The following is a 19,424-nucleotide window of genomic DNA, read 5'->3' on the forward strand; positions in this document are numbered from 1 at the left end:
ATGATGTCCCAGATGTGCTCAATTGGATTCAGGTCTGGGGAACGGGCGGGCCAGTCAATGCCATCAATGCCTTCCTCTTGCAGGAACTGCTGACACACTCCAGCCACATGATGTCTAGCATTGAACCCAGGGCCAACCACACCAGCATATGGTCTCACAAGGGGTCTGAGGATCTCATCTCGGTACCTAATGCAGTCAGGCTACCTCTGTCGAGCACATGGAGGGCTGTGCGGCCCCCCAAAGAAATGCCACCCCACACCATGATTGACCCACCGCCAAACCGGTCATGCTGGAGGATGTTGCAGGCAGCAGAACGTTCTCCACGGCGTCTCCAGACTCTGTCATGTCTGTCACATGCTCAGTGTGAACCTGCTTTCATCTGTGATGAGCACAGGGCGCCAGTGGCAAATTTGTCAATCTTGGTGTTCTCTGGCAAATGCCAAACGTCCTGCACGGTGTTGGGCTGTAAGCACAACCCCCACCTGTGGACGTCGGGCCCTCATACCACCCTCATGGAGTCTGTTTCTGACCGTTTGAGCAGATTTGTGGCCTGCTGGAGGTCATTTTGCAGGGCTCTGGCAGTGCTCCTCCTGCTCCTCCTTGCACAAAGGCGGAGGTAGCGGTCCTGCTGCTGGGTTGTTGCCCTCCTACGGCCTTCTACACATCTCCTGATGTACTGGCCTGTCTCCTGGTAGCGCCTCCATGCTCTGGACACTACGCTGACAGACACAGCAAACCTTCTTGCCACAGCTCGCATTGATGTGCCATCCTGGATGAGCTGCACCAGCTGAGCCACTTGTGTGGGTTGTAGACTCCGTCTCATGCTACCACTAGAGTGAAAGCACCGCCAGCATTCAAAAGTGACCAAAACATCAGCCAGGAAGCATAGGAACTGAGAAGTGGCCTGGTCACCACCCGCAGAACCACTCCTTTATTGCGGTTGTCTTGCTAAATGCCTATAATTTCCACCTGTTGTCTATTCCATTTGCACAACAGCATGTGAAATTTATTGTCAATCAGTGTTGCTTCCTAAGTGGACAGTTTGATTTCACAGAAGTGTGATTGACTTGGAGTTACATTGTGTTGTTTAAGTGTTCCCTTTATTTTTTTGAGCAGTGTATATTATATTACTTCTCTTTTTTCGCCAGGTAAATACTGATGATCTTTTCTCATTATCTACTAAGCCATTACAATTATATCTGGCTATACGTTTTTCACCATTTACCATAGTGAGATGCAAGTTTCAAATCTATTTATCATAATATATGTTTGTAAACTCACCATTGAAAAGTAACATGATGATTGAGTGTCCATACCATGATATTTGCATTGCTACTAAGTAAACCTCTAATTGTTCCCCACTAATCCCACCCGCTAAAACCCCTCCCCATCCCAAGGTGGGTTGTCATCTCAATGATCGGCAGACCACCCCTGACCCCCTGGATCCCATGGTCCTGGAGAGACCGGGACCCATCCTTGGAAAAGAGCACACAGTGCCACCCACAGAACAGAAACAGATCAACCGCCAAAAGCATTTCCATTGCCCTCACCTCAATTTGCATTATATATTGCTATTAAAATATAAAAATCCAGCATATCTTAATTTCCATAATTAACAAATAACATGCGTAATAATGTAGGAAGTTCATGCAAAGGATTGTTACCTATAACCAGGATTGTTACCTATAACCAGGATTGCCATTACAAAAATTTTATTTTTGGGAAGCAATTATTATTTTAGCAAACCATTATTGTGATTAATCTTATATTGTCCCTTACATCATTACCCCCTAGCAACAGATGGACACACACACACACACACACACACACACACACACACACACACACACACACACGCACACGCACACTCACTCACTCACTCACTCACTCACTAAACCCCTTTCCCCCCACAAACAACCATAAGCTCAGATGCTCAACAGTTGTTCCTTCCCTGATCCCAACTCAAGAAAGGACATGATTTGCGAACGCATATACAGTTGCAGCTGTTTGAGAAGGCATGCAAAATTGAGCAAAAAGGGGAGATTTGATTAACCATTGTCAAGTCCTAGGTGATGGAGATCAGATACACCCCCTTCCCCTGAAACACACACACGGTGGTCCACCAAACCTTTGATTATTTTGTGCTACCAGGGCCACAATAATATGTCCCTTCTCTGATTGTCTGAGTATGACCCCCCTCCCCATTGGTTACTTCAGATATGTCTAGACTTGCCTTTGTAGAACTTGTCTAGTTACTAGGCCGTATTCGAATAGTGTACTTTACTGTCCAACATGACAAATAAAGTTGTCTTTTGCCTTTCTCAGAACCCCCTCAGACACCACAGAAACACACAAACCCTTCAGCTTAAAAAAAAAACAGACCATGTCTTCTCTCTAAACTCTCCACTGGGTCTCTCTAGATTGAACCCTCTGAGTCCTTCTCGTTGTAATGCACCCACACGGAGGCCCCTGCGAGAGGAAATGTGTGCACCTGGACAGGAAATGCAAACACAACCCGGCCCTACAGCTGGGGAGCTCGTTGGTCATGCGTTTTATTCATCCATCCATCCCTGTATTTCTTATTTTCCCTCGTCCACTGTGACTTGGCCCGCCACCAAACGAAAGCTGTAGGAATTTCCATATGTGCTTGTAGAATTTGGAGAACTCCTTTTTCATTGGTTGGCCTCAGAGATATACTTCAGAGGTCGGGGTAGTGAGCTGGGTGTGTTACATCCAAGTTGTATCCAAAGAATGGTCTCTTTGTCCCTATCAAACGCTAAACTTCACAATGTGTTTTTATTATTGAAATAATGATGTTTCTTTCCCTATATAACACAGGATGTGACATGTCATGAATGTATGTTTCAGATTTAGATACTTTTTAAAGGTGTAGTGCAATACCAATACATATGAATGTGTATTTTTTTGTATATTTCCATTGCAGGATTTCATATTCACATTCCTATTGACTGTATATTTCAGCTATATATTTAAATATGTTGATACCTTATTTTCAGTTGAACTTAGCATCTGTGTCCCTATTGTTTCTCATTGACTGTTGTTTCACACACAGACATTGACGAGTGTGAGCAAGGTCGCTGTCACCGGGACGCCGTCTGTTATAACTCTCAGGGCTCCTTCACCTGTCAGTGCCGCCCTGGTTTCCATGGTGACGGCTTCCAGTGTACTCCTGGCTCCCCGGGTAGGTAACCCCTGTGCTTTTTGGTGTAAATAAATCACATTTTCAAACCCCAAGTTGTATAAGAGGAGTTCTTCTTCATTTGGAACCAAGCAGAAGTTTGATCCCTGGTCAAGTCATACCAACAACTCTAAAAATGGGTGAATCTGCAGTTCAAAACAATAACAAAGTTGACACCCGGCAAGTGTTTTGGTAAATAGCTCAGGGATGGGACTGGAGAAATGTAACCATTCTCAAATGTATAGATGGAGCTATGGATGCAAGAACTGACCTTCTATGACATCAAAATGATAGTTTTACCCATGTTTTAAAGATATACATTGTTTGTTTACAATTACAATGTTTTAAAAACATTGGAGTAAAATAAGCTTATATCTTGGGTTCTGATGGGGTACGGCAGTTGAAATAAGTTCATGAGACATTTACAAGTTGTGATGTGCAGATTGGCCCTTTAAGGAAATGGACAGGGTGTGTACATTAAGCTGCCTCATGCTGCAGAAACAGGATACAGGCTCCTACCCTATGGGCCATTTTGTCTCAGACAAGGCTACTGATACTTATAAGTTAAACAGCAGCCAGAGGCAGTGTAGTCTAAAATGTGCAAGGGAAGGCAAGATGCATGCATTCAGAAAGAACCTCTAAATTATATGGCTATGTCCCGGAAGTATGTAAATACTGTACATTCAATGGGTATAGTTTGAGCTCGGATCAGCCATCTTCTTCCCCTCAAAATGTTAGGATTTGCCTTAGTTATACTTCTCCTGTCTTAGTGCCAACAGTTGGAACATGTGAAGCTCCTAACTGTATAGTTTGGTTTAGAGGGAGAGGGAGGGGGAGAGTCCAGGCGGCGGAGCGAGACAGATTTGTCATCAAAGGAAAGCATAATACACCAGAGACAAACTGTTTATATTGAACGTCAACACAAGCCATAGTGGACTTAACAGTATATACAGTGCAATTTTACTAATGGAGGTCTGTTCGCTAAGTTAGTGTTGTGTCATCGCCTGGCACCAATAGAAAGTGATTTAATCATGGAACGCTCCCAGCATGGTAGAACGTGGATTGAGGCGAAGGCCGGAACAGAGTGTACTTCCATAAGACTGATATAGGATTCTATGAGACTGCGTGCTAAAATATGGAACAGTTAGGGGGACGGAGGATGGATGAAGGGTGTGTGCGTATTCGTTTGCTTCGGGATTCTGAAACTCACTCTGAACTGAGTGTCTGTTGGTTTCTGGTGTGCCTTGACCACATGTCCCCCTCTTCCCTCCCCCCTTTGAATGACATTTAAAAGTTGCCATTTGACACTGTGCAGCCTTCCTGTGCGGGGATGGGTATAACAACACGCAGATGTTACGTAGGGAGGATACAGGAATGGAAAGGGAGGTTGGTGTTGATACAATCAAGGTTGGTGTTGATAGATAACATACAATCCCCACCGAGAAAGACCAACATAGCTACTCATTCTCCATGCAATTAGGGCCAAAGGCCTGGAACATGTCACGTGGATGTGCTGGAATAGAGCCACACTCCTGAATACAGACTCCTGGGTTGCGTCCCTAATAGCCTATATATTGCACTACTTTTGCCCAGGGTCAATAGTCCAATTTAGTTGAACATAAAGATAAAGATGCCCTGGAGTTACAACCAGGAATTTAAACATTTAATAAACAACAACAACTGAAGTAATAGGAAAAAGTATCACTTTTAACAACCAATACATTTTCTTTTTGATTCAACTCACCACTGTATGTTTGGGAATTTAGGGAATGTGTATTCAAGTGTTCCATTATTTTTCTATAGGCTGCAGCTTTCATGTCATGTACCTTGGGTTGTTTGCGAGTTGGCATCTTTCTCAGCTGTTGCCTCTTTGTTCAAGTCCAATCCAGGTGTCAACTGCGTGTATGTACTCCACCACGCTAATTATAGCCTTTTCTCCTCTGCCTCCACAGTTTTGTCATATTTTGTACAACCCGTCTGAAAAGGGGGCATCATTTTGTCCTCCTTTGTCTGAACTTGTACTTGTAGTATACACTGTAGCATCTGGACCCTATGAGAGTTGTCCTGGTTGTCTTCCTCGCATCTCGACAGTTGACGACCATCTGACAAAGACTGCGTTGATCTCCTCCTCAGAGACAACCTTTCCTCAGAGACAACCGTTCCCATCGTTGACTAGTTGTCTTTTTTTTTGGTGGCTTTTGTTGATTGCTGCGGCCAGACGTTGTTGCAAAGCGCAGATTGTATGTTGCGGCTGTTTGAGATTGTTATGACTAGTCTGTGGTTAACCGGACAGATACCCTGGGGATAAGTCTTTCAGCGAGACACTACATTCCAGATGTCACCGTGTCCCCTATGTCTGATTTACGTGACTGCAAAAATGATTCTACATTTAAATCATATGCTCATCGGCTCTCTCCTTATTCCATGTTATCCACATTAGTAGTGGGCAAGTAACTTTAGTTTTGAACTGCCGTGTGCGATGTCATACAGTAAGGAGATTATATTAAAACCAAAGCTATACAGCGCTTTAAAAAGAAAGAGCAATTTCTTAGAAACCTTAGAAAGACATGTAGGATAATTTTTATTTGCTTAATTTCCTCTATTTCTTTTGTTACTTCTCTCGTGTCATCTTTCTGTTTTTATTCCAGAGCACGAGAAGACGCAGTGCGAGCGAGACAGAGAAAGCATCCAGGTCTCTTCCGACACAGGCTCGTTTACCTTCTTCCGCCCACGCCCCGCCGTCAGTCAGTACGTTCCTACCTGCGACCAGCATGGTGCCTACGAGCCCACCCAGTGCCACGGTAGCATTGGGCAGTGCTGGTGTGTGGACGGCAATGGTCAGGAGATCCCCAACACTAGAACTGGCCCCGGCCAAAGACCTTTGTGTGAGTGACTGCCTCAAAAGACGGAGGGGGCGATTGGTCATCCTTGGCTTGTACCTTTAATATTCATATTCAACATATTCATGCACTCATAGCACTCATGTCTATTCCATTACACTCAACATTTGCACCCGCATGCTAAATAAAAATACATTAGGAACACACTGGGCACATACTAGTTGAATTAACATTGTTTCCACGTCATTTCAACAAAAAAGTTATATGTGATGACATTAAATCAATGTGAAAAACTGATTGGATTTGCAAAAAGTAATCAAAAGTAAAGTAACTTTTAACCTAAATTCAATGGCATGGTTGAACGTTTTGTTGATTTCACATTTAATTTAGGTTAGTTGAAAACTCAATCATATGCAAATCAAAACTAGACGTTGATAGGACGTCTGTGCCCAGTGGGAAATGACAATGTAACTTCAGTTGTCCTTCCTTGACAGGTATTGACCGGGGAGTTATTCCTCCCCCGATCGGACCCACCACCAGGCCGGATGTCTCTCCTGTGGCCCCAGGGACCCACCTGCTCTTTGCCCAGAGCGGGAAGATCGAGCAAATCCCCCTGGACGGATACAGCATGAATAAAGGGGAGGCCAAAGCCCTGCTGCACCTGCCTGTGAGGCTCCACATTGACGCACCTCAACTCACCTCACATTATCTCAGTCAGACAGCCAGTCAGTTTGTTAGTCAGTCATTCAGTCAAGCACTGCACATCACTTGCTACAAGCACTGTGGGAAGTTACTTATTGACTCGAGTGAGTGATTCACTCTGTCAGTAACTCACTCCTCTGTAAGCCCTGGCCTACCACGCCTTGTCAAGATGGCCGCTCACCAGATGGCCAGAGCTGTCTTCTAAGACCCCCAGTCTTAGGTTGAATGAAAAGAGGTTTCCTTCAACGCATGTCAGACGTTTCCTTTAGCCGGACTGAGAGTGCGTCGATGGGTGTCGTGGGTCCACGTACCCACTCTCTGGAATGTCCCAAATGCCACTTGAACAATCTCCTGATTGTGTGAGTCGGCCATCCATACTCGTCCTCAGGCTTTTCTTCTTTCTTCTCACTAGCGTGGAATGGTCTGGCAGAACAGAGGGATTCCCCATAAATGCTTCAATTGTTTGGCTAACCGCATTCTGCCATTTTGAAATGTAATGTAACATTGTGTATTTCTTATGCCATTTGGTTGAACCCCATCTGAAATGAGTGGGGCGAGATATTAACACTATTAAAGTCATTCCTGTTCTGCTTGCAACATAAATTTGACAATCTTGATAAAAAAAAACATTTATAACATTACTGCAATGTTCTCTTGGTGTAAACAGGGGCTCCATTGAGTGTGTGTGTGACATCCTATATTCTGACGCTAGAATGGTTTCCAATTAGCAGTTAAGAAGGGAAAACACAAGGATTATTATTTTTTTGTACCAGGCCAGCTACACACTACTATGGTGCCAAGTGTATTGGATAATTGGTCTATTCAATGTGTCAATGTGTTTTGTATCTGTCCCGATCTAAATAAACCATAAATCAATAAAACCCTCTGTCTCTATGTGTTGCTCCCAGGACAGAGTGGCGATCGCTGTGGCCTACGACTGTGTGGAGAAGATGGTGTACTGGACAGACATCACAGGGCCCTCCATCAGCAAGGCCAGCCTAGAGGGAGGAGACACCATCACTCTTGTCACAACAGGTGAGCAGTACACAGGTCTCAGGCCAGTCTGGATGGCAGAGACACTATCTCTCTCGTTACAAAAGGTGAGCTGTTCACAGGTCTGAGGTCAGCCTGTAGGAAAAAGACACCATTTCTCTCGTCACAACCGCTTTAGTACACAGGTCTCAGGCCAGTCTGGAGGGAGGAGACACAATCTCTCTCGTCACAACAGGTGAGTGGTACACTGGTCTGAGATCAGCTCAAACCTAGCTAGCCTGGTCCATGAAACGCATCAAGAATGATAATAGTTAACTTTTCATTTATCATGTTTTATTTCTCATGGATTTCTCATAATTGACTTATGTGTGCCTTTATAAAGGCTTATTCATGAAATATAGTATAATGTGTAAACAAAAAACAAAAGTTCCATCAATTTCATCTTTTGACATGTGTGAAACAACACGGACAAATGACGGATTGTGATCCATTGTCTTGGTAGTCTTTCAATGTACTGTCACGAACGTCGTACTGAGGAGACCAAAGCGCAGCGTGATGTGAATACATCCTGTTAATGATAGATGAAAAAAAACACGAAGTACACTAAACAAACAAAATATCAAAACGACCGTGACCGCTATAAACACTGAGTGCAAACATGCAACTTCACATAGACATAGATAATAACCCACAAAATACCCAAAGAAGATGGCTGCCTAAATATGGTTCCCAATAAGAGACAACGATAAACACCTGCCTCTATTTGAGAACCAATCTAGGCAACCATAGACATATATTAACACCTAGATGGTAAACAACCCCATAAACCTACAAAACCCCTAGACAGTACAAAAACCACATACATCACCCATGTCACACCCTGACCTAACCAAAACAATAAAGAAAACAAAGAATACTCAGGTCAGGGCGTGACATGTACACTATATATCCAAAAGTATGTGGGCACCAATTCATATTAGTGGATTTGGCAATTTCAGCCACACCCGTTGCTGACAGGTGCATAAAATTGGGCACACGGCCATGCAATCTCCATAGACAAACATTGCCAGTAGAATGGCATTACTGAAGAGCTAAGTGACTTAATGTGGCACCGTCATAGGATGCCACCTTTCCAACAGTGGTGGAAAAAGTACCCAACTATCATACTTGAGTAAAGGTAAAGATACCTTAATAGAAAATGACTCAAGTAAAAGTAAAAGTCACCCAGTAAAATTCTACTTGAGTAAAAGTATAAAAGTTTTTGGTTTAAAATATACTTAAGTATCAAAAGTAGAAGTATAAATTATTTCAAATTCCTTATATTGAGTAAACCAGATGGCACCATTTTCTTGTTTTTTTAATTTACAGAAAGCCACAGACACACTCCAACATTCAGACATAATTTACAAACGAAGCACGTTGGTTCAGTGTGTCCGCCAGATAAGAGGCAGTAGGGATGACCAGGGACGTTCCGTTGATAAGTGCGTGAATTTGACTATTTTCCTGTCCTGCTAAGCATTCAAAATGTAACAAGTACTTTTGGGTGTCAAGGAAAATGTATGGAGTAAAAAGTACAATATTTTCTTAAGGAATGTAGTAAAGTAAAAGTAGTCAAAAATATACATAGTAAAGTACAGATACCCCCAAAAATGACTTAAGTAGTACTTTAAATTATTTTTCCTTAAGTACTTTACACCACTGCTTTCCAACAAGTAAGTCAAATGTCTGCCCTGCTAGAGCTGCCCCGGTCAGCTCTAGTAACAACAATGGCTAAGCTGCAAAGCGGTAGGCCACACAAGCTCACAGAACGGGAACGCCAAGTGCTGAAACACATTGCATGTAACACTCACTACCGAGTTCCAAACTGCCCCTGGAAGCAACGTCAGCACAAGAACTGTTTGTTAAGGAACTTCAAGAAATGGGTTTCCATGGCCGAGTAGCTGCATACAAGCCTAAGATCACCATGCGCAATGCCAAGCGTCGGCTGGAGTGGTGTAAAGCTCGCCACCATTGGACTCTGGAGCAGTGAAAATGCGTTCTCTGGAGTGAGGAATCATTTTTCACCATCTGGCAGTCCTGATGGACAAATACCCGCCTGAATGCATAGTGCCAACTGTAAAGTTTGGTGGAGGAGGAATAATGGTCTGGGGCTGTTTTTCATGGTTCAGGCTAGGCCTCTTAGTTCCAGTGAAGCATACAACAGCATACAATGACATGCTAGACGATTCTGTGCTTCCAACGTTGTGGCAAAGTTTGGGGAAGGCCCTTTCCTGTTTCAGCATGACAATGCCCCCATGCACAGAGAATGGTGCTAGTAAATCTAAATGCTAGTATAACCAAGTGCATGCTCTTCAACTGCCCACACCCTCCCGCCTGACTAGCATAACTACTCTGGACGGTTCTGACCTAGAATATGTGGACAACTACAAATACCTAGGTGTCTGGTTAGACTGTAAACTCTCCTTCCAGACTCACATTAAACATCTCCAATCCAAAAATACATCTAGAATCATCTTCCTATTTCGCAACAAAGCCTCCTTCACTCATGCTGCCAAACATAGCCTCGTAAAACTGACTATCCTACCAATCCTTGACTTCGGCGATGTCATTTACAAAATAGCCCCCAACACTCTACTCTGCAAACTGGATGCAGTCTATCACAGTGCCATCCGTTTTATCACCAAAGCCCCATATACCACCCACCACAGCGACCTATATGCTCTCATTGGCTGGCCCTCACTACATATCCGTCACCAAACTCACTGGCTCCAGGTCATCTATAAGTCTTTGCTAGGTAAAGCCCCGTCTTATCTCAGCTCACTGGTCACCATAGCAACACCCACCCGTAGCATGCACTCCAACAGGTATATTGCACTGGTCATCCCCAAAGCCAACACTTCCTTTGGCCGCCTTTCTTTACAGTTCTCTGCTGACTGGAACGAATTGCAAAAATCACTGAAGCTGGAGTCTTATATCTCCCTCTCTAACTTTAAGCATCAGCTGCCTGAGCAGTTTACCGATCACTGTACCTGTACAAAGCCAATCTGTAAATAGCACACCCGACTACCTCATCCCCATATTATTACTTACCCTCTTGCTCTTTTGCACCACAGTATCTCTACTTGCATAGCATCATCTGCACATCTATCACTCCAGTATTAATGCTAAATTGTAATTATTTTTGCCTCTAGGGCCTATTTATTGTCTACCTCCCTACTCTTCTACATTTGCACACACTGTACATAGATTTTTCTATTTTTCTTTTCTTTTGTGTTATCGACTATATGTTTATTTATAGGTAACTCTGTGTTGTTTTTGTCGCACTACTTTGCTTTATCTTGGCCAGGTCGCAGTTGTAAATGAGAACTTGTTCACAACTGGCATACCTGGTTAAATAAAGGTGAAAAAAAGGTCCATACTGAAATTCATTTTTGAGATTGGTGTGGAAGAACTTGACTGGCCTGCACAGAGCCCTGAACTCAACCCCATCGAATGGCTTTGGGATGAATTGGAACGCCAACCAGCTCTAATCACCCAACATCAGTGCCCGACCTCACTAATTCTCTTGAGGCTGAACGGAAGCAAGCAATGTTCCAAAATCTAGTGGAAAGCCTTCCCAGAACAGTGGAGTCTTTTAAAGCAGCAATGGGGGCACCAACGCCATATTAATGTCCATGATTTTGGAATGAGATGTTCGATGAGCATACTTTTGGTCATGTAGTGTATAACTCCCAGGGATGGAAATAAACATAATCTAAGGATAGTATTTTTCATATCGGGCTTGTAGAAAATGTGCCCAACTAGCTCGCTGGCTAGTGATTTTCTTCTTCTTAAATGTCCCACAGATTTTGGACCCGGGCTTGTAGGAATTGCGGTCTATAGTGCTCAAAATCCTGAAATTCCATCCCTGATGACCCTCATAGAAAATCTGTAGTTTCTGTCTGAACTAGGCGTAATGATATCCTCCTTTTCTCTTCCTTAGACCTGGAGAGCCCAGAGGGTTTGGCTATCGACCACCTGGCCCGGCTAATGTTCTGGACGGACTCCATGAAGGACAGGATTGAGGTGGCCAAACTGGACGGAAGCCAGCGCCGTGTTCTCTTTGACACCGACCTGGTCAACCCCCGGCCCATCGTCGCTGACCCCTCCTATGGGTACGTGTCTTTGGACAATGTCTGACTTTGATTCCTTTGATGCAAATTTGCGATTAAATGAGCAGTTAATTCTTTGTGCTGAATATATATTGTCCTTAACCGCTAAGGCCTAGAATGATTTTGCTAGCGAATCTGTCAGGTTAGCCTTTTCATGGTTTAGATAGCACGTAGGTACAGTGGGGCAAAACATTATTTAGTCAGTCACCAATTGTGCAAGTTCTCCCACTTAAAAAGATGAGAGAGACCTGTAATTTTCATCATAGGTACACTTCAACTATGACAGACAAAATGAGAAATAAAAATCCAGAAAATCACATTGTAGGATTTTTTATGAATTTATTTGCAAATTACGGTGGAAAATAGATATTTGGTCATCTACAAACAAGCAATATTTCTGGCTCTCACAGACCTGTAACTTCTTCTTTAAGAGGCTCCTCTGTCCTCCACTCGTTACCTGTATTAATGGCACCTGTTTGAACTTGTTATCAGTATAAAAGACACCTGTCCACAACCTCAAACAGTCACACTCCAAACTCCACTATGGCCAAGACCAAAGAGCTGTCAAAGAAACAAGAAACAAAATTGTAGACCAGAAACAAAATTGTAGACCTGCACCAGGCTGGGAAGACTGAATCTGCAATAGGTAAGCAGCTTGGTTTGAAGAAATCAACTGTGGGAGCAATTATTAGGAAATGGAAGACATACAAGACCACTGATAATCTCCCTCGATCTGGGGCTCCACGCAAGATCTCACCCCGTGGGGTCAAAATGATCACAAGAACGGTGAGCAAAAATCCCAGAACCACACGGGGGGACCTAGTGAATGACCTGCAGGGAGCTGGGACCAAAGTAACAAAGCCTACCATCAGTAACACACTACGCCGCCAGGGACTCAAATCCTGCAGTGCCAGACGTGTCCTCCTGCTTAAGCCAGTACATGTCCAGGCCCATCTGAAGTTTGCTAGAGAGCATTTGGATGATCCAGAAGAAGATTGGGAGAATGTCATATGGTCAGATGACACCAAAATATAACATTTTGGTAAAAACTCAACTCGTCGTGTTTGGAGGACAAAGAATGCTGAGTTGCATCCAAAGAACACCATACCTACTGTGAAGCATGGGGGTGGAAACATCATGCTTTGGGGCTGTTTTTCTGCAAAGGGACCAGGACGACTGATCCGTGTAAAGGAAAGAATGAATGGGGCCATGTATTGTGAGATTTTGAGTGAAAACCTCCTTCCATCAGCAAGGGCATTGAAGATGAAACGTGGCTGAGTCTTTCAGCATGACAATGATCCCAAACACACCGCCCGGGCAACGAAGGAGTGGTTTCGTGAGAAGCATTTCAAGGTCCTGGAGTGGCCTAGCTAGTCTGCAGATCTCAACCCCATAGAAAATCTTAGGAGGGAGTTGAAAGTCCGTGTTGCCCAGCAACAACCCCAAAACATCACTGCTCTAGAGGAGATCTGCATGGAGGAATGGGCCAAAATACCAGCAACAGTGTGTGAAAACCTTGTGAAGACTTACAGAAAACGTTTGACCTCTGTCATTGCCAACAAATGGTATATAACAAAGTATTGAGATAAACTTTTGTTATTGACCAAATACTTGTTTTCCACCATAATTTGCAAATAAATAAATTAAGAATCCTACAATGTGATTTTCTGGAATTTTTTTCCACATTTTGTCTGTCATAGTTGAAGTGTACCTATGATGAAAATTACAGGCTTCTCTCATCTTTTTAAGTGGGAGAACTTGCACAATTGGTGGCTGACTATATACTTTTTTGCCCCACTGTAGGTTTGACGTAGGGTTGACAACACAAATCACTGGTGCTGTGTTCCTTTTTAAAGCTGTTGGTTTAAAAATATGGTTCTAAGCATTGTGACAGGAATGTTTTCTATGTCTTGTTGTCCAGACGACTCTACTGGGCAGACTGGAACAGAGACGGGCCCAAGATCGAGATGTCCAACATGGACGGAACCGACAGGACAGTCTTGGTTAAGGACGACCTGGGGCTGCCCAACGGCCTGACATACGACCCTGAGAGCCAGCAACTATGCTGGGCCGACGCCGGTAAGAGGCTACGCTAAACATGCAGACACTATCTGTAAAAAGCTATGTTAAACATGCTTACACTATTGATGCAGGTGAAGACGCTACACTAAACATGCTAACACTATTGTGAGCGAAACATGCTATGTAGCAATCCATGGGAAAATCCCACTGTACTGAGACAGTTCAGATGACTCAGTTAGTTGGAGCATGGTGCTAGCCAGTGGTGGATAAAGTACTGTATTGTCATACTTGAGTAAAAGTAAGGATACCTTAATAGAAAATGACTCAAGTATAAGTGAAAGTCACCCACTTGAGTAAAAAAAGTAAAAGTATAAATAATTTCAAATTCCTTATATTAAGCAAACCAGACTGCACTATATTATTTTTTTATTTTATTTTTGGATACTCAACACTCAGACATAATTTACCAATGAAGCATGTGTGTTTAGTGAGTCCGCCAGATCAGAGGCATAAGGGATGACCAGGGATGTTTTCTTGCATATGTTGGACCATTTTCCTGTGCGAAGCATTCAAAATTTAACGAGTACTTTTGGGTAGCAGGGAAAATGTATGGAGTAAAAAGTACATTATTTTCTTTAGGAATGTAGTGAAGTAAAAGTAAAAGTTGTCAAAAATGTCAATAGTAAAGTAAAGTACAGATACCCCAAAAAAAGACTTAAGTAAAAAATACTTTAAAAAGTACGACTTAAGTACATTACACCACTGGTGCTCACAGCAGGGATGTTGGTTTGACTGCTGCATGTTTTATTTTTATTTTTTTTACAGGTACTCGTAAGGTACAGTGTATGGACCCCAACAGTAGGAACCGTAGGACTATTGTGGAGGGGATTCAGTATCCTTTCGCCATTGTATCCCATGGGAGGAACCTTTACTACACTGACTGGAGAAGGTATGATCACCTGGGACCAGTTTCCCAAAAGCATCTTAAGGCTAAGTTCATCGTTTGAACCTTGGTAGGAGCATCGTTAAATCTCCAAGCTCTTTCCCAAAACTATTGTTACTAAAGTTGCTCTTGAAAATGCTTGTTATTTACAGACTGCCCTTCTGTAGATTATCCTGCTATACACATACAATCTCTGCTATACATAGAATCAAGATGTTCAAGCCTATCTGTCTCTCTGTGACTGACTATAACTGCAGAATGAAGTTGACCAGAAATACAAAGTTGCCAATGTCTTTGCAATTGTTACAAACAAGTGAAGGTGCTTCAAATTAAAACATGACTGCATTAAAAATAGAAATACAGTAGGTCTAGAACTATAGGCTTCTAATTATTTATATATATATATATATTTAAATCCTATAAAAATAAATTCTATATCAATAATTTGAGTTCTAATTTGCTAATTGTTGAATACTGTCTGTAATTTTTGCCTAAAGATATTTAATGATGTGTAATAATAACCTTTCATACCTGCTGTAAGCTGTGTACATGACGAATACAATTTGATTTGTTTAATTAATTAATTAATTCATACACACCTATTTCATGAGCATGCATCCATTTCCCATTACTTAAAATGCTCAGATTTGTATACATCAGGTCAGTATATTGCCCATTTTCAAAAGATTCATGAAAATAAATAAAAAACCTTGGCAATGAATGATAGAAAGGAATATTGTCATGTAGAATGTATTTTTTCACGGCAGTCAATAGAGTAAGAGCCTTCATTAGAATGGTAGTCGACTTCAAAGTTATGAGTATGAGGTTTATGCTCTCTTTCTTCATAGCCATTTGAAAGAGTTCTATTTATTTAAAAAAGCAACTGTCTCATAAATGTCCATATTTGTTTAATGACAATGTTTATTTGATGTGACCAATGGTGAAAAAAGTACACAATTGTCATACTTGAGTAAAAGTAAATATACCTTAAAACATATTCGGGATCGGTTTCCCTTCCATGGGACGGTTGAGCTAACGTAGGCTAATGCGATTAGCATGAGGTTGTAAGTAACAAGAGAATTTCCCAGGACATAGACATATCTGATATTGGCAGAAAGCTTAAATTCTTGTTAATCTAACTGCACTGTCCAATTTACAGTAGCTATTACAGTGGAAGAATACAATGCTATTGTCTGAAGAGAGTGCCTAATTTTGAACAGTAAAATGTATTAATAAACAAATTAGGCACATTTGGGCAGTCTTGATACAACATTTTGAACAGAAATGCAATGGTTCATTGGATCAGCCTAAAACTTTACACATGCACTGCTGCCATCTAGTGGCCAAAATCTAAATTCCACCTGGGCTGGAATAATACATTTTGGCCTTTCTCTTGCATTTCAAAGATGATGGTAAGAAGAACGTTTTTTTTCCTTTGTATTATTTTTTACCAGATCTATTGTATTATCCTACATCCCTTTCACATTTCCACAAACTTCAAAGGGTTTCCTTTCAAATAGTACCAAGAATATGCATATCCTTGCTTCAGGGTCTGAGCTACAGGCAGTTAGATTTGGGTTCGTAATTTTAGGCAAAAATGGAAAAAAAAGGGGCGGATTTATTAATAGAAAATGAGTCAAGTAAAAGTGAGTTGGCCAGTAAAATACTACTTAAGTAAACATCTAAAGGTATTTGGTTTTAATTATACTTAAGTATCAAATGTAAAAGTAGAAGTATAAATTATTTCAAATTCCTTATATTAAGCAAACTAGATGGCACCATTTTCTTTTTTCTTTACAGATTACCAGGGGATCACTCCAACACTCAGACAGCATTTACAAACTAAGCATTTGTGTTTAGTGAGTCTGCCAGATCAGAGGCAGTAGAGATGACCAGGGATGTTCTCTTGATAAGTGTGTGAATTGGACTACTTTTCTGTCCTGCTAACCATTCAAAAAGCAACAAGTATTTTGGGGTGTCAGGGAAAATGTATGGAGTAAAAGTAGATCCTTTTCTTTAGGAATCTAGTGAAGTAAAAGTTGTCAAATATGATTAGTAAAGTATTGTACAGATACCCCCAAAAATGTACAGCTTTAAAGTATTATTACTTAAGCACTTTATAGCACTGGGCATGGCTCAAACGTTGGCGTGTGGTCCCGAGGGGGCCCAGCGAATGTTTAGAAAATGCTGAAAATGCTGATAATGTCGTTTGCTGTTGCCAGGGAGGCGGTGGTAGCCGTGGACCGCACAACGGACAGAGAGACGGACGAGTTTCTGCCACAGAAGCGTTCACGAGTGTACGGCATTGCCACAACCCCAACTCAATGCCCACAAGGTAAGCCTCCTCACACTTCCTCACTCTCTCAATAGCCTTGGTTTGCATCCCACATGGCACCCTATAGGCTCTGGTCAAAATAAGTACACTATATAAGGAATAGGGTACCATTTGAAGATAGAAAAGGTTGGTGACCACTGACCTAGACTGAGTCAAGATCTCTTTTGTAGTTGTTGTTAAAAAATATAACATTAACCTAATAAAAACAGTTCTGTAGGAATGAGGTTTGTGCAGTAGTCCTAATACATTATCACAGCATATTGGCTATATGCCTGGCCTGTCAATATTGTTATTCTCAGACCATATTATATTTCAAAACTCGAGCTTTGATAATAAAATAGATCAGTTGGGGTTGCGCTTGCAAGGCACAGCTGAGCATAAATGTAAATAATTCGCTGGACTGATTATAGGTACCTGCATCTGATGGTCATAATGCTTTCAAGACTGGTAACTCTGGAAAAAAAAAAGGTAAAATTATGACATCAGTGAACATCAGGTCGGAAAGATCTAGAAAAAGAGACCAGCGTTTCCGAGTTGGATGGCGGGTCAAATAAAAAATGTTCAGTCGGATCTTGTTTTTTTTCAGATTTGCCATTTGTCTTGAACGCACTGAAGTTGGAAGACTTCCGAGTTCCCAGTTGTTTTGAACACGGCATTAGCCTCAGCAGAGGGTCTGCCTCTCATGGTCCCTCCTTCCTGTCCTCTGAGGCTGACCAGAGAGACGGGACACAGTCTTCCACCTGATGGCGAAACTCGAGTCGCACTGCATCTGCCTCAGGCACAAATTCCTGTTTTTCCTATGACCCGAAAAAGTGAAATACTCCTTGATATTAAAACAGACACAACAAGCTGCTAATAGTAATAAAAACGCAGGGCTATCGATACACCTGGCTACTCATTCATTGCAGCTACAGCGCGAGTGGAAGTAGAGAGAAGCACGTTTTATGTTTTGTAATAGTGTTGAATAAAAACAGTGTTAACAGTGCTGAATAAAACTCAGACGTGAACTCACTCATAAAAACAGCCGCTCTTTGCTGTGTTATTTGACAGTCTCTCTGGTCATGGTTTTAAAAGTCACGAAACCTCTCATAGGTTAGGGTCGTGGAAGCTGTAGGTAGGCACAGTGATTTGAGCTATCCAATTAGCCAACGCAGTCGGCACACTCAATTTCGCCAGAGATCTCCTGGTCCACAGGGTAGGCAGTTTGCCTTCTCAGACAAATTAAATGGTTCAAAATAGGTGCGCAGGGCTTCTGAATCAAGTGCACCTGCCGCCAACAGCGCAACACAAAAAAAGGGACCCTTTATGCCTTTATCGTCTGCTTTTCTCCAGAAATGTTTGGTGATCGACTGGTTAGTGACCACAGGTGTAGGTCTATACAATAAACACATACGTACGTGATCTGAATTTATGTTCAATTCTATTCCATGGAATTGATCCCAACTCTAATGGTTGTGGTTCTAGACTAGTTATATAGCACTGAAGCAGAATTAGTCAAGTTGGATACATAGCTTTAAATACACAGCTGCACATGGATACAGCTGAGAGTCTCATAATTGTAACGTTACAGCTGGCTATGCAGAGGTTCACTTTACTCAGCAACCGCCCGATTTTCCCACCCCCCCTTCCTACATATATATCCTCACATGGTCTGGATGCAATTACTCGGGTCTGGCGGAATGTGCACCGTCTGCCATGTTCATACATCTGGGCTCCCGCTGGATTTATCTGGTCTGATCCAATCCACCATGGGGATCTGTTCTTACTTTCTGGCCTTAATTTGTGTACAGTATGAGTGGTATAGTAAGTACTTATAGTATAGTTGGCTATGTGCTGTAGATCGCCTAATGAGTGTCGACGAACGGTGGCCATTCAACATGCAGAATTGTCGTGAAATGACGGCCGATGTTGAAAAAGAAAAATGATGCCCGATGTTGTGTGATTAAAGGCTTTAGGATGGTGAACCGCCAGCCAACTGCTTTTAACCATTCATCAAGACAGTCTTTTTTAAAATTTGGATTCAAGGGGTTTTAGGTTTAGACATACAGCAGTCAATGCCTTACATTAAAGCTAATGCAGAGGTACAAATGGTTGGGTTAGGGTTAGGGTTAGGGTTCGGGCTTACAAACTATTACGGACTACGAAGGGAAGCACAGCTGCAAGCTGTATTTACATTACAAAAAAAAATACAATGTGACTTTTTATCAAATGGATCAGAAAATAATGCCCAAATAATTTG

General features: G+C 42.1%; 1 protein-coding gene across 1 annotated transcript in view; it reads left to right on the forward strand.

The window, feature by feature from the left end:
- The window catches only part of LOC110486033 (nidogen-1), a 69,974-nt gene that overhangs the window by 43,895 nt on the left and 6,655 nt on the right, over positions 1–19,424 (forward strand). Inside the window, exons 12-19 of the mRNA XM_021557343.3 lie at positions 3,074–3,202; positions 5,848–6,084; positions 6,534–6,706; positions 7,650–7,776; positions 11,717–11,888; positions 13,807–13,964; positions 14,733–14,856; positions 17,073–17,185. Coding sequence (XP_021413018.3) covers positions 3,074–3,202; positions 5,848–6,084; positions 6,534–6,706; positions 7,650–7,776; positions 11,717–11,888; positions 13,807–13,964; positions 14,733–14,856; positions 17,073–17,185 — 1,233 coding nt within the window. The remainder of the gene's footprint in view (positions 1–3,073; positions 3,203–5,847; positions 6,085–6,533; positions 6,707–7,649; positions 7,777–11,716; positions 11,889–13,806; positions 13,965–14,732; positions 14,857–17,072; positions 17,186–19,424) is intronic.

This window comes from Oncorhynchus mykiss, chromosome 13 (assembly GCF_057628025.1).
Source record: "Oncorhynchus mykiss isolate SJ-2025 chromosome 13, ASM5762802v1, whole genome shotgun sequence".
In the NCBI taxonomy this organism is placed as follows: domain Eukaryota; kingdom Metazoa; phylum Chordata; class Actinopteri; order Salmoniformes; family Salmonidae; genus Oncorhynchus; species Oncorhynchus mykiss.